Source organism: Melanotaenia boesemani, chromosome 2 (assembly GCF_017639745.1).
Source record: "Melanotaenia boesemani isolate fMelBoe1 chromosome 2, fMelBoe1.pri, whole genome shotgun sequence".
In the NCBI taxonomy this organism is placed as follows: domain Eukaryota; kingdom Metazoa; phylum Chordata; class Actinopteri; order Atheriniformes; family Melanotaeniidae; genus Melanotaenia; species Melanotaenia boesemani.
In genome coordinates, this window is record NC_055683.1 from 13,442,568 (window position 1) to 13,458,321 (window position 15,754).

At 40.2% G+C, this 15,754-nt stretch overlaps 1 protein-coding gene across 2 annotated transcripts in view; it reads right to left on the reverse strand.

Annotated features, from left to right (window-relative positions):
* The window catches only part of usp43b (ubiquitin specific peptidase 43b), a 93,792-nt gene that overhangs the window by 58,538 nt on the left and 19,500 nt on the right, over positions 1-15,754 (reverse strand). For both annotated transcript variants that reach the window (XM_042006590.1, XM_042006583.1), the window contains exon 3: positions 2,830-2,933. In XM_042006590.1, coding sequence (XP_041862524.1) covers positions 2,830-2,933 — 104 coding nt within the window. The remainder of the gene's footprint in view (positions 1-2,829; positions 2,934-15,754) is intronic.

Below are 15,754 nucleotides of genomic sequence, written 5' to 3' on the forward strand. Positions count from 1 at the left end.
TCTTTCAACTTTTTATAATCGGTTAATCTCTTTCTTGGGACATATTGCATAAAAATGTTAGGACAGGAGAAATTTGGGATAGGAATAAAGTCATGCAAATGATCTCAAGTTTGTTCACAAATGTCTGAGAAAATCACTGAAATGTTTAACAACAAAGTCCCAGAAAGTACGATTAAGAAGTATTTGCATATTTCCTCCTCTACAGGATATAATTAAATCTGGTATTTCAGTGTGTAAATAGCAAACCTAAGCTGGATACAGGTGATCTCTGATCACTCTGGTTCAAGAAGTGTCTTAGCTTTATGCCCATTGGCCACTTCATTAGGTACACCTGTTTAAATGCTTGTTAACGCAAATAGCTAATCAGCCAATCACATCGCAGCAACTCAATGCATTTAGTTACATGCCAACATCACGGAGCCTCCATTATGTCACCTGTAGGTTTCAGAAGAGCTGAACTGAAGCTCATTGGGCGGTTCCCACCGTTGCTATCGTGGCAGCGTCACGCGTGTCGTCATTCCCGGAAAATCCAAAAATGGGCAAAGAGAGGGGGACTGTGAAGGTGAGGGTGGATGATTGACAACCAAATCAAACTCCAAGCTGCCTGTAGCTAAGAGCTAACCGAGCTAACCCGAAGGTAATGGTAGCTAACCAGCTAACGGAGGTAGGTAGGCTAAAGCTAAGGCTAAATCTCTCTTTTTGCCCTTCTTCCTATTTTACCGGTGGAGGTTGCTGCTTGGTTGACATGTGAAGACGACATGTGCAGACGACTTGCTGAAGTTCAAACTGAACATTAGAATGAGGAAGAAACAGGATTTAAGTGACTTTAAATGTGACATGGTTGTTGATCTGAGTATTTCAGAAACTACTCATCTGCTGAGATTTTCACACACAGCCATCTCTAGGGTTTACAGAGAATGGTCCGAAAAAGAGAAAATATCCAATGAGCAGCAGTTTTCTGGACCAAAATGTCTTGCAGAGGTCAGAGGAGAATGGGCAGACTGATTGGAGATGATAGAAAGGCAACAGGAAGTCAGATAACCGCTAGTTCTAACCAAGTACACCAACTCTGAATACACAACACGTCCAACCTTGAAGCAAATGGGCTACAGAAGCAGAAGAACAACAAACTGAGGCTACAATTCACACAAAGACTCATCAAAACTGGACTGGAAAAATGTTGTCTGGTCTGAATAGTCTTCATTTCAGCTCCATATCCAGATGGTAGACTTGGAATTTGATGAAAACATTAAAGCATGGATCCATTCTGCCTTGTTTCAATGGTTCAGGCTGCTGGTGATGTAATGATGTTGGGGATATTTTCTTGGCACACTCCAGGCCAGTGGTTGGGAACCATGGCCCTTGTCCTGCCAGTTTTCCGTGTGTCCCTGCTCCAACACACCTAGTTCAAATCAATGATTCACCCTGCAGAACTTGATAGGCTGTTGGATCCATTTGATTTGGATCAGGTGTGTTCGAGCAGGAACACATGGAAAACATGCAGGACTGCGGCCCTCAAGGACCAGGGTTCCCCACCACTGCTTATGACCAGTGTTTCTCAATCCAGGTCCTCAGGATCCACTGCCCTGCATGTTCTAGACATGTTCCTACTCCAAAACACCTGATTCAGATAAATGAACTTCCTCATCAGGTTCTTTGCAAGCCTGTTAACGAGCCATTTGTTTCATTCAGGTGTGTTAAAGTAGGGTTACCTCTAAACCATGCAGGGCAGGGGCTACTGAGGACCAATATTGAGAAACACTAGTGTAGGGGATATTTTCTTGGCACACTTTTGGCCCCTTAGTTGCTGACCATGTCCATCCCTTTATGACCACAGAGTAGCATCTTTTAATGGCTACTTCCAGCAGGATAATGCACCATGTCTAAAACCTCAAATCATCTCATGTCATGTCAGTATGGAGCAAAGTCTCTGAGGAATGTTTCCATGAGCTTATTGAATCTATGACACAAAGATTTAAGGCTGTTCTGTAGGAAAAAAGGGGGTTGAACCCGGTGTTAGCATAATGGACCTCATACAAGGTGTATGCTAACCTTTTCCAGAATCAGTGTTGACATCTCAGACTAGACTTATATTAATAAATGAAATGATAGCTATTAGCCAAAACATGAAATATTTTGGGTTCATTGGGTATGTTAAGAATTTTGTTTTTTCTCCGCTTAGTAACTACTGGTGTGTGTTCAGATTTCCTGTCTGTGTTAAAGAAATAACAACCTCTCTATTATAGCCACTATATCTATCATCACACACATCTGTACTCTGTGAAACCTGAATAGCATCTCAGTCTAAATGAGGCTGGAGTGATGTTGCCCTGTTTGTACACAGGTTTTATCTACATTTTAGTACATGTTTTCACACAGTGTCAGCTTGGACTGCTTGTATGCAGTAGCTATTTAAGTTGTGACCTTTCAGTTGCAGGGAAACCTGACATTTAGACCATCTGACAACACAGCAGTACAGCTATTGTACAGTAAATACAAATCACAAGGCAAAGAGTGATAAGTAAAACAAAAGACCTCTCTGAACTCAGAAACACACTATACAAGTCTTCAAAATGGGAAAAGCTATGCTTCTTAGACCCTTTTGTTCCTGGTTACACTGATCTACACTTGCACAATAAAACATCAGGGGAGGTGCTTGGTGAACCAACACTTCTTACACCATCACATCATCACATGATGGTTAGTCAGCATCCCGGGAAGCCAATGTGTACTCTCACTGGCTGCATGGACTGAAAGACCCTGCTGTTCCTTTGTTGCTATTGCAGATTTAATTTCAAACAAATGTGAGTGTTTAGAGAGCAAACTCACTTGTATTGTGCCTGGAAATGTTCTTGGACAAAGCTGTGCTGGACCTTAAGCTGCTGGGACTGGATTGGATCAGGATAGAACACCTCCTCAGCTCCACCGGGACCCTGCAGAGGAGAGGAGATCACCCATGAACATAGCACAGTCTCATACAGTCTCACATCGCTTAGGTTTTCAGGCATAATCAATAAAAAAGAGGAACAGTAGTGGTGCTGCTGGAAATCTGCTGGAAAACAGTCTTAACAGATCTTTCTTTTCTTTTTTGCAAAAGAGAGTCAAGCACTGACCTTACATTACGTAAGCCCCCGAGAGGCCCCCTCTTTACTCTTTCATCTATTCACCTACAATAGAGAGAGGGCTGGCCTTGGATGAAGATAAAAGAACAGGAGGAAAAAACTGAATGATCAGTCAAAGGCTTGCAAGGTCAGAAAACAAATGTGTGGGATGGCATAGCAAGAGCAGGTCCCAACAACAGTACAGTGTGTCCATGGCACAACTACTGTCATGTGTAAAAGACAAGACACCTTTCTTTTTTTAAGGTTTTAGGTAGTTAAATAAACAAACAATCTAAGGTTGTATTTACCTCATTTTAAGAGCTGGAAGGAACCAGATGGTATCCTGATAAGTCCTAAAATGTTAAACCTTACGACTGAAAAAAGGTTAACTTTCTTCTCCCATGAATGCATGAAATCTGTCGTCTATCTGAGACCTGGCTTTCCTTATTAACCCTCTCAGCACCAAAGTATCAGTTTTGCACCGAGCAATATAACTGAATGAAACAGGCCATATCACTGGATAGATTCATTTGCTTTATGGCACCGCGTCACACGCCAGCAACTGCATTTCAACACACTGGCTGTTCTTTGCTGAATCGGGGCTGATTCAGCAAAGAAACCCAAGAAGACAATATCAGGAAGGAGAAGAAAGTGAGGAAAAGAAAGATGGAAAGTGACAGAGCAAGAGATAAGACAAGAGTAAACAACAGATGGACCTACCGGCTGGCGAGAGCTCAGAGAAGAGACAGGATGGAAGGATGGACAGGATTTGAAACTTTTTAAGCACTCACTACTCTTCTATGAAAAATACCTTTAGCTGCATGTTATGTTATGTTAACTGCCCTTTTAAAATCTAAGCTTCGCCATTGTATAAACCCTCTACCTTTTCTTTATTGAGCCTTCTCTTGGTGGAATACATGGCTGTGTTGAGCATCATCATCTTGTTTTAAGGGCCACAATAACCTCAAGTTTTCTTTTTATACAGTGTATGATTTATAGTAGTCATGCCACCATGTGTTGGTAAGGGTTTTGTGATAATTTCTTTCTTTAATCCTCTGTGTAGAGCACAAAATGTCTAGTCTGTTCTGATGTATATCCCTCCATGACACCAGTCCCACAGCAGCCTGGTGTAAAAGTTAGGTTACAAATGCATTAAGTCATCGTATCATAGCGTCTGGGCTTTTACGCTAGTCTGACCTGGCCAAAAGGGAATGCACTCTCTGAGCTTGCTCTGTTGACACAGGCTCTCACTCTGTTTACTATTCCTAGGATCCTCCTGGTCCTGCACTGGCTGCTGCTGTTCCCAGGCTGGCAGCTCAACCATGACCGCCACTCACAAACCAAACTGAAAGGAGGTTTAGAATTTCTACAGATGAGGGGGAAGAAGTGGAAGTCCTGTGTGTGTGTGTGTGTGTGTGTGTTTCTGAGAAATCAGACAGAAAAGTCTTTTTCAGTTCAGTACCATTTCAAATCCTGAGTCTATTCTTCTAAAAGCATGTGAGCTTTGCAAAGACTGAAACATGACCTTCTGGTTACTTGTGCTTCATCAACCACATACAAAACTGTTACTTCTTTCTTTTGATTTCTGGAATTTTCACTCCTTTGTCATAATCTCTTGGTTTTATGTCAGGACTCTCCAAAAGGGCATGTCTGACATGCTTATCTTAAGGTGAGAAATTTATGTGAGAGGTTAAGAGTGCAACCTTTCGCACATTTGCTCATTTAAATCAAAGGGACAGATGCAGGATTCCTCTCCCTGCTTTCCTTCCACATATACTTGATAATGGATTCCATTGCTATCTTTATGTAGAGATAATAAAACAACACTGAGGCCACTGAGTGCAGACCCAGTTGGTCTTATCACCTCTCAGAAATCCATGCCCAGCTCTGCAAAGTCAATAGACTGCAAGGTGTCAGCTGTGTGTTAACAGCAGCTGTTTGGACATCAGGGCAGACTGGGAAAGAGGGACAGCTTACATGCCCACCGACATGTGATGCTGATAAGACCACAGTCATCTAAATGATTGTGGCCAGATATCGGTTTCCATGGCGTGAGCTGCGACTGCTGCTGGTGCAAGAAATTGTTTTACAGGTTGTGAAATGGCCCCAACAGAACACAAGGTGGGGGCATCTCAAGAGATGCCATGAGCCAGTCTGAAATTGAGACGCTATCTTTGAAATTGCCTGTCAGAAAAATATGCCAACTTCAACCTGATAAAAATGCAACTAAAAAGTCAGGCAAAAGAGAGAGGAAGAAAAAAACGGAGTTATTTTTAGAAGGAAGGACGGACAAGAGAAAAAGGGAAAAGCACAGGGTGTGAAAATTCCTTTCTTCTTTTGGTTTTTACACTTACCTTGCAGGATTATTTTCTCAGACCACAACACACAAACACACACACAATTTGTTTGGATATTTTTCAGCCTACAGTCCAGGCGCGTATTTCTCATCATCACTCCTGATGGCTCTTCATTTTAGTGTTTGTTTAAACACTAAGGAGTGTCAGCTTATTTCCAAGTCATTTACCATCTTATCACCACGTTTACTTGACTTTCACCTCATTATCAGTTATTGTGAGGCGGTTTGAGACAAATTGGAACTCGCCCACTATAAATTTATTTCACCAAGAGTAAATTAGCATCAGGCATAATAAGCTGTTTTCATAATATGGCTGTGCCCTGTTTGGCTTGATGGACTCCGCTGACGCACAAAGAGGCTTTTGATCATGTTTGTCTTGGAGGAGTGAACGGCCGACTGGCCTGTTGTTGCTGCCAAAGTTATTCTGGAGATATACAATAATCATGAGCTATGCTGCAGGCCAGAGCGAAGGTACTATGGAGTAATTTTAGGACAAACTGTAGCAGGTTCTTTCATGAGGCTAATGGTCTAAATGCAGGCAAAGCTGCTCTTTGGTCTTCCAGGTCTTGTTACAAGCTAGTTCAAAGGAAGACAGGTAGTTAAAAAAGGGGGGCATGAGCAACAGTTGAGTTAAACACAAAACAATGACTCAGCAGAAAAAAACTGAAATGGAAAAAAGAAACTCAAGGACATTCGGAAATAGAAATATAAAAATGTGCAACAGCTAATATTCAAAATATGCAAAGCCTGAGAAATGTAAACATACGCTTAATCTGAAAGCTTCTACCATGAGAAGGGCCTGAGCCAGTGTCTGTGGAGCAGAGAGAAAATTAAAACTCAAATCCGTCACCCTGCCATCCTTTGAGTGATGTAAGTGATTTCTAGGATTTAGATAAATGACAAAGATACAGCAAGCAACTGAGTGGTGGGCCGGAGGCTGGAAGCTGGCTCAGCATCATCAGCAGGTGGCCGGAGTTTACTAAGTGGGATATCTGAGTGAAACATGAAGGAAGAGCAAGTTGTGAAAAGTAAACTCCCTGAAAGGAGAACAAAGAAAAGTAAAGGGTAATACCTTTGTGACAATGTGGGGAATTATGGTTTCTGAACAGATATTTATCTTGGAAAGCTGAGATGTCTATTGCTTGATGCATTTAATCTATTTTGATTAAATCTGAATAAATGTGGGCAACAAATTCTCACCAAGAAATCACTTACTGATGCGAAAAATATGAGTAAATCCTCTTACAGCTCTAAGGTTTTATGCATCAGGAAATAAAACCTAACAGCTCATAGTATATACACTTGAGTAAATGATCCTCAGCTATTATAAACACCTGCATATATGGAGAAGTTTCGTCAGTTTGCTGGTCTGCAATATTTAAGTGTGTTTTAACACAATGCCAATGAGCAAAGACATCAACAATGATCTTAGAGAAACAACTGATGCTACCCATCAATCTAGGAAGGGTTTTTAGTTCATTACTAAACACTTTAGAGTCCCTCACTCTACAGAGAAAGATTATTCACAAGTGGAAAACATTAACAGTTGACAGTCGCCTCAAGAGTGGACGTCCCAGCAGGTTCAGCCCAAAGTCAAACTATGCTCAGAGCAGTGTTGTGCAAGTTCATGCTTCTCATGAACTAGTTCAAAGTTCAGTTCCCACAGGTTAAAATGAATAGTTCACATTCCGAGTTCATCATTTTAATTTCAAACTAGTCCACAGTTCAGTTCATTTTAATTTTTTAGGTTAGAAGTGAGAGTGAAAGACAACCTAATAATTAGGATTTTTTTTTCTGTAAAAATAATTAAAAATGTCATTTGTTGTGAGAGCTAAAAGGAAGCTTCCCTATAAACAAGCTGGCTCTCTACATCAACAATATTTTTGTCAAGTTTTTTCCTTTCAAAGTAAGAGTTCCGTGCCAGAATAACTTCGGTGCACTGAGTAGCTCTTTCCTACTTCCTGGTTCCTTAACCAATCATATGCGACTCCCCGCGGTTGCCAAACAACACAGCATTTGGTATTTTATGTCGGCAAAAGAGCAGCAGCGTGCAGATATGGAAGCTAGTAAAAGAAGGTAAGCACAGGAATTTTGCTTAAATTAACCAAAAAGTTTATCTTGATTTACAAAGATTTCAGTCTAATTTATTTCTCGGCAATCAATAAATGAATTTGTGTGACTGTATGGATATTAGTGGAGTAAATTGGTGGCCTATTAGTTTACAACGACAAATGTAATGATGTTTGGGCCAAGTGAATACTGTGTTTGTCCTTATAAACTTATAAAATTACTATCAAATTAATTTATCAGGTGAGACTAAGGGAAAACAGCCGCTGCGTGGCATTTGTTAATTAATGTAGCTTTTGTTTACACTCTATTTTTGCTAACGTAAATTAGCAAGTGAAATTAGTGCTAGCATTGCAAAGCATAGCAACCTACTGTGTGTGAGTCATCTTCGCTCCTTATCATGATTTGCTGGTGCTATGTTCTCCATCTTCCATAGACTGTATATAAAAGAGCCGTCCTCTCACAAACCAGCAACCTGCGCAAAACTCTCCGAGGAGGGATGGGGGAAGAACACTCTTTTTCTCTTTCGACTGCAGTTCTGATTTGAGACACTAGGTGTCACTGCTACTTATTTTGCCTTTAGGAGAGAAAAGAAAAGAAAGTATTGTGTCTTGCAATAAAATAAATTACACTAGACCTTAAATTCTATTAGAAATTTGATATGCATGTAGAACAGATGTGTGGACAGAGGACAAACATTTTTTTGTCATTTTTATTTTATTTGTATGAAAAACCTTTTTTAGTGTAACAGAAGGTCTTTTTTGCCAAATAGGTATTTCTAGCCTACCTTTTCACTAAATATAAAGCATGAAAAAAAAGTACAAAAAAGTGTACAAATAATGTAAAATGATAACTTCTCACACTGGACAGATGCATTGTGAAGCATTGCTAGTTATGCTAGAAAGCCCAATGCATCATGGGTAACGTAGTGGGAAGTAAGTGCAGCGCCAGAACAAAGTAGGCACTGACTGTTGCGGGACTTCATGTGCAAGTTCAAGAACAAGTTCACGTTCAAGTTCTTTACTTGCAAATATGTTTTGTTCAGTTCAACATTCATAGAAAAACGAACATATTCAATGAGTGCGTTCTTCTGAACTCGTTTGTGCACAACACTGGCTCAGAGGAACTACAAACCCTCCCCAAAAGCTGCATCTGTCCTCTGTTAGCATGTTAAATGTTAAAATTCGAGAGTACAATCAAAATCAGCACAAACACCTCATAAAAAATGTAATGCATGGTGGTGGAGGGCTGATAATTTGGGCTTTTTCTACAGGTGTCACGTTTTGTGAAGGAAGTGGACCCAAATGCAGGCTGAAGAGGCAGGAGGTAGTGCTGTTATGCTCGAGCAGATGGCTCAACTTTGCATCGATCTTTGCAGACGTCTCTGTGCCTCGCTTCAATGTGTAACAAGTCACACCCGTGTATCGCCTATCGCTGACCATGTGCATCCATTCTGAATTCAGGTTGGGGTTATCAATAATTCAGGGCTTATGGGCACAATCCATCCTAACTTTGTGGATTTATGACAGGAGGAGTTTCTGTGTGCATATTGCTATTGATAAGCTGATTAACAAAAAGGGAAAGTGAGATTTAGGTAAGATATGTGTTTCATTACATCTACTGACAGACATTCATACCCTTAAATTGCCACATAGACATACAAATATATTGATTTACATATCTTACACACTCTTAAATACACATACATACACACACGCACACACATTAAGCAGATACATACAAAGGTTAGGTTAGCATATTAGTGTGTAGTGAATGTGTGAATATTAGCGTGCTTGTGTGATAGCCTATGTAGTAAATGTTTGTGAGAGAGTGAGGGAATCTTACAAAAGCAAACATAATCTCTTATATACAGCATTTGATGCCGGCATAATCACACCACAATTATATTATTAGGATATTTTAATGGAAAAACATAAAAAAAAAAAACCTATACGATTGTAAAACAACAACAACTAAACCAAAAACCCAGAGACCATGACAACAGACACTTACAATCATTGAGTCGACCATGAATTCCTCTGCATACCAAAGTATTCTAGAGTTAAATGAGAGGACATCTATCTGACTGAACAATGATCCCAAACACAGCAGCAAATCTACAACAGAATGTGAAAAGAATCAAGCTGTTAACATGATCCAGTCAAAGTCCAGACCTCAACCTGACTTAAATACTTTAAGAGAGCCACGTCCAAAAGAAAGCTAATAATGAAATGAAATGACTGTAAAGAGAAGTGGACTACAATTCCTCTAAAACTATGTTAGACTGTGAAGGTTATACAGAGAGTTTAAAAATCAATTGAATTATAGAGTCTAGTTAGTTTCTCTTAAATTTTGGATGCATTTTTTTTTAATATCTAATGATACATTTTAATGTGTAATGGGAGGTTGTATTTACCCCATTTTAGGACCCGACAAAGACTAGATGCTAATCCGATATATCCTAATGCATAATGATTGTAAGAGTGTGTATTTTCTTTATCATGACTGTATTTTTATCATATAGTTTTTCCACATTGAAATTTGTGCACTGCAGCACACAGCCCTACATTTACTTAATCATTTAAACAGTGATAACATGGACACACAGATAACGAGAAAGCTCTCGAGCCTCTGTCATATCCAAGACTCACTTCCTGGACATCTGTACTTTGGCATAAAAGCCCGAAATCTCAGATTAGCCGTGCACACTGTCCCACCAGGGAGGCTTTCAATAATTCAGCCAAAAATTGTTGCGAGGAGTGATTCATCTCTAAGAGTTTATCCACTGTAAAGGAACTCAGGTGCTCTGACTTCAGTGTGTGGGGAGATTGAAATCCATGCAATGTCCTCCCCGCTCCCCATCCTCACAGAACGACCACCTGTCTCACGCCTGATGGGTTTTCAGGGACTTCAGGAGAGGTAGATCTCAGTAATGGCCCTGAGGTGAATTATTCAAACAAGCTGTGGAGACTCAAAGACACAGGGATGGACATGCACTTCTGCGGGAAAAAAGCACTAAAGTGGAGTGATTGAGAACATGCAACCCGCAGCACCTCAAACCCCGTGGTGATTGTAACTGAGCGGGTCAGAGAAAGAGAAGAGGGGCATCCGGAAAGACAATGCATGTGTGTGTCTTTATTGATAGACACATGCAGATGGAGCTAGAGCAAAGAGAGTTATTGAGTAAGTAGTGTATTCAGCTGACATGCAGCGTTGATAAATAATGGACAGTCTCCCTCAGCATAGAATGCTTCCATGTGGTTACCTCTCTATAAATAGTCTATAAATAATAGTGATGCAGGAAGCTTTTCTCTCTGACCCTTTAGCCCATTATTACCCACCAGCGAACTCACTGGGAGGGCTGTCTTTATGCAAGCAGAGTGCCCAAGCATCAGCGTACGGACTCAAATTGACCTCAGGGTTGTATCTAAATGATTGTTGTGTGCCAAAAGCTCTGTAGTATGACAACTTTAATCTGCTCTAGTTTTGACTGACAGGTCAAAAGGAAGGGCAAACTGGCCCTGAAGAAAATCAGAGCTTATCTGTGCTGTAATTATGAGTCCTGACATCCCAGCTGTGATGAACTCTTGGCTCAATATTTTTTGTTTTAAATAATTTTTAATAATCACTCACTACATTAACATAGACAGTTGAGTTGGCCGGTCAACTGGACTACTCTGCTTTATCCCAGTACACATTCATGGTAAGTAATTGAGTTCAAAAACATGTTTGATGTGGCAATGCTGTGGACTCTGTTAGAAAAAGTTTAAGCCTTTCAGTTGCTTCTAACTTCACTGTATATCTAAGAAAAGCTGAATTTACTGAGAAGTTTTCTTTACTTCTTTTACTTAGTTACTGAAATGCTGATTTTGATAGACGCGGTTTAAGATAAGGACTTTATTCAAGCCTACTACAAACTAAAATGTAGTCTTAAGGAAATCTAAATATGTTTTCAAACTTTCTGCTTCTGACTTGTTTGATGGCACCCCAACATTTATTACAGGCATTCCTGGAGCAACCACCCCAAGGCTGAGAAAGCGCACTTTACTACTTTGTCTTCCAGCCGGGGGCTTCACGTTGCAGTTCTGCTTTATGTCATCACATCACACGCCAGCAACTGGTAATCAAGTCACTGTTTTGGATGCACTCAATTGCTAAATCAGTTACGAGACACACAAGGACTCCATTGGAGTAAAAGAGGAAAAGAAAGAGAAAATTGGAGAGAGTAAGCGGTAAGACAAAACTGACTTTTACTGGGTGTAGAGCTCAGAAAAGAGACAGGATTAAAGATGGATAGTGAAATAACGTTAGGTTAGGGTTGTTGGGATGCGCCAAAGTTCATACGTGCTACTTCTGATGTAAATATTTAGAATTAGAATAAATTAAAAAATTGAAAACTTGATCAACCATTTCTCATTCTTGAAAGTTAATCTTACTTGAAAGTTTTCATCATTCATCACTTAATATTTTGGAGTAAATTTTGTAAGAATATTTACAAAAACGTGTAGATTATCAAGGTGGCCTTGCCAGAAGTTGAGTCCTGAGACATTAGTAAGTAGTGAAGCTTCTTCATTTTCCTCCCATTTATCTGCCACTAATGCATGTTGTTAACTTGGGTAAATTCAAATGTCTCATCAGCTCCAGGAGAATGGTACATGACAAATATGAAAAATAGGAAAATAACTCAGAGCAAAAAAATGAAGGTTCCTGCTCTCCTATTTACATCATGGATGTATAAGTTTCTGGCTGAATTAGCTGCACGTTACTCCCACAGTCTCATGCACGGGTTGAGAGGTCTTGGTCATGATGTATGCCAGCATATCCAACTTCCTCCTTTCTCTCACCACCTCCACTGAGTGCAGAGGGAAGCCCAGGACAGAACTGGCCCTCCCCAGCTTGTCAAGCCGCCTCCTGTCTCTCAGTGGGTCCACCTCTCCAACAGACCATTGTATAGAAAATGATTGAAGCAACTAAGGTGTCATTAAATCCCTCCAAGAGTGTCCTGCACACTCCAAAAGACCAGAGTCTCCAGAATAAGTAGACAACTTTTGTCTCTTTTGTCTTGCTGGTATTGATGTGGAGTGTACTCCCGTGTGCTCTGACACATATCCAGCAATGGGTGCCATCAGAAAACTTCTGGAGATGGCAGCTGCATGCGCTCTGGTTAAAGTCCGATGTGTAAAGTGTGAAAAGTGTGTACTTATTTCTACTATACCTTTGTGTTTCTACTATACCTCTAAATTCCCAGCTGCCCGTCTCTGTGGTAGCCTGTAATTGGCTATGCCAACCTGAACAGACTCTAGTTCCGAACAGGACAAAGTGGGTGTAGAGGCTGATCTGATGCGCAGAAAAACTGATTCAAGGATGTTATCTGCTTTACCACCTGAGCTACAGGCAGTTAGAAAACAATCCTTATCGATTCATCCCACACTTTCAAAAATCTAAGTGAAATGTGTTAACCAAAAACAAAATCTGATGCAGGTGATGGTCCAACACCATTCAAAGCTGAGAGCAACTAAGTGTGACCCAAACGCAGGACAGGTGAACTTTACTTAGAATTCATTATAAATAACAATAGGCTTAGCCACAGCAGGAGAGCAGAAAAACAAGGAAAACAATAAATCTAGACAAGAAATATGACAAACATCTGGCTAAACAAAGGAAACCATTGACTAGCAACACTGAGGAAACTGATGACTAAAAAAATGTGAACCAGGTGTGGTAATCAAAAACACAAACTGACTGTAACTGCAGGAGAAAATCTCAGTAAAACAACAAAGAAAGAGGCTAAACACAAAACCTGAAGGAATATTGTTATGAAAACAGACAGAACCTGACATATCACAGGTTGCAGTGGTATCCTGTTTATCATATCAGACCAGTCACATAAGCCGATCCACTGAATGCCACCATGACAGGAGAAGTAACTAATGGGAAAGACACTGTTGAGAGAGAAAACCATATTACACGAGCACAGGAATTAAAATGGATTTCATCATCAAATGCTTTCAACAAGAGCAATGAAAGGCACAGAGAAACAAATAAGGCATCACACAGACATGGTGACAAAAGTAAAGGCAACACAAGAAGCTGGTCTCATGACATTACAGTATAGTATGCTCTGTTTTTGGGTGGGAGGTGTGGAGTCTTACAAATGAGTCATTAAACCTGCTCAAACTGCAGTCAGTGATAGAGAATAGGACATCTATTGCATAAAGCCTTTTGTCAGCACCCTAAATAAACTGACCTCAGAGTGACTCACAAATAAAGGAATGGCGAGGCTTCCTCACATTTCTTCTCTATTCAAATCTAATTTTATTTATAAAACACTTTTCATGCATAAAGTAACAAAGTGCTTTACATAACAACAATTTATGAATTTTAAACATTTTTTAAAAAGTCTTCCCACACCAAAGTAAATGACATATCAATTTAAACACACACACCTCATCAGTCTCTTTCACACACAAGCTCACACAAACAAATGTGCACCTACACCCACCCCTACCCCATTCTGAATGAACATGAACTCCAAACCCACAGGACCCACCCAGATCAGGGCAGGCTGGAGTCCACATCACAGCCACAGGGCAGCAGTGCAGGACCCCCAGCCACCCAGACAAGGGTGATCAGCATGGCAACAACCCTGCAGACTGAGCAGGCAAAGCTACCGGTCTGGAGGATCCCCATTAGGAAAACACTGGAGTTGAAAAAGTAGAAACAAGGTCAAATAACCAAAAAACAATAAGAACAGAAATTAGAAAAAAATGCACATAAAGGAGTTAATAAATAAAAAATGAAATAAAATAAAAATTCTGTTAATAACTAAGCTTAAAAGGCAGGTCTCCCTCTTCACCTTTCCATCTTTCTGAACACTACTGTATTTAGTCTCAGTGGGAAGTCACTCATTGCAAGAAAGACCCAGACCTTATTACCAGACACTATATTTCTCTGTCTGAGGTTTAATGCCCTGCTGAGTTTTCAGCATTTCACCAGAAAATGAGCTCTAAATTGCTCACAAGTGCAACTATGCCTTTGAGAGACTCTCTGGCTTGTGATATTCTGCCTGTAATGGGCTGAACACATGTGGCAGCACTGGGTGTGGTGCAGTGGTCAACACTTTCACCTCACAGGGAGACTCTGCACCAGATTACTTTTGTTCAGTCGTAGTATCTTCCCAGGGTTGGGAAGGAGTGGTTTCCCTCCATTTTCTGTTTTATGCTAAGCTAAGCTAAAAGGATAGTAGCTGTAGCTTTATGTTTTCTTAAAGGAATATATTTATATATATTTTTTCTTTTAAGTTGGGTTGTTTAAATTACATATCGAACAATCGGTGTCTTACATCTGTTACAGATTGTGAACTTTTCTTTAATTTCCGGCGTCTTCCCAGAACTTCTAAAAACACTGTAATCAAACCTCTGCTTTAAAGGGACAATCTAGACAAGACACAAATGAGCAGCAACTACAGGCCAATCTCAAATCTTCCTTTTCTAAGTAAGATAATCGAAAAAGCCGTTTTTCATCAACTAAACAACTTTTTAACACAAAACAACTGCTATGATGTCTTCCAGTCAGGTTTTAGACGGCACCATAGCACTGAGATGCTCTGACCAAAGTCATTAATGACATATGTTTGAACACAGACAATGAAAAAATGTCAGTCTTAGTCTTACTGGACCTCAGTGCTGCATTTGATACAGTTGACCACAATATATTGCTTAAATGACTGGAGAACTGGGTGGGCCTCTCTGGCACTGCACTACTCTGGTTTAAATCTTATTTGGAGAACAGAAAGTACTTTGTGTCAATAGGTAATTTTACATCTGAGCAGACAAGAATTACATGTGGAGTTCCCCAAGGTTCCACCCTGGGGCCTTTTCTGTTTAACATCTAAATGCTCCCACTGGCACAGGTTATAAAGAAAAACCAAATTAGTTACCATAGCTACGCAGATGACACACAGATATATATTACAATGTCACCAGGAGATCTAGGCCCCATACAGGCTCTTGGTAAATGCACTGAGGAGATTAATGACTGGATGTGTCTGAACTTTCTCCAGTTAAACAAAAACAAAACTGAGGTGATGGTTTTTGGAGCCAAAGAGAAACAATTAAAGGTCACCACAGAACTTCAGTCTATACAGCTAAAAACCACCAACCAGGCCAGAAATCTGGGTGTATTGATAGACTCAGACCTTAACTTTAAGAAAGACATTAAGGGAATTACA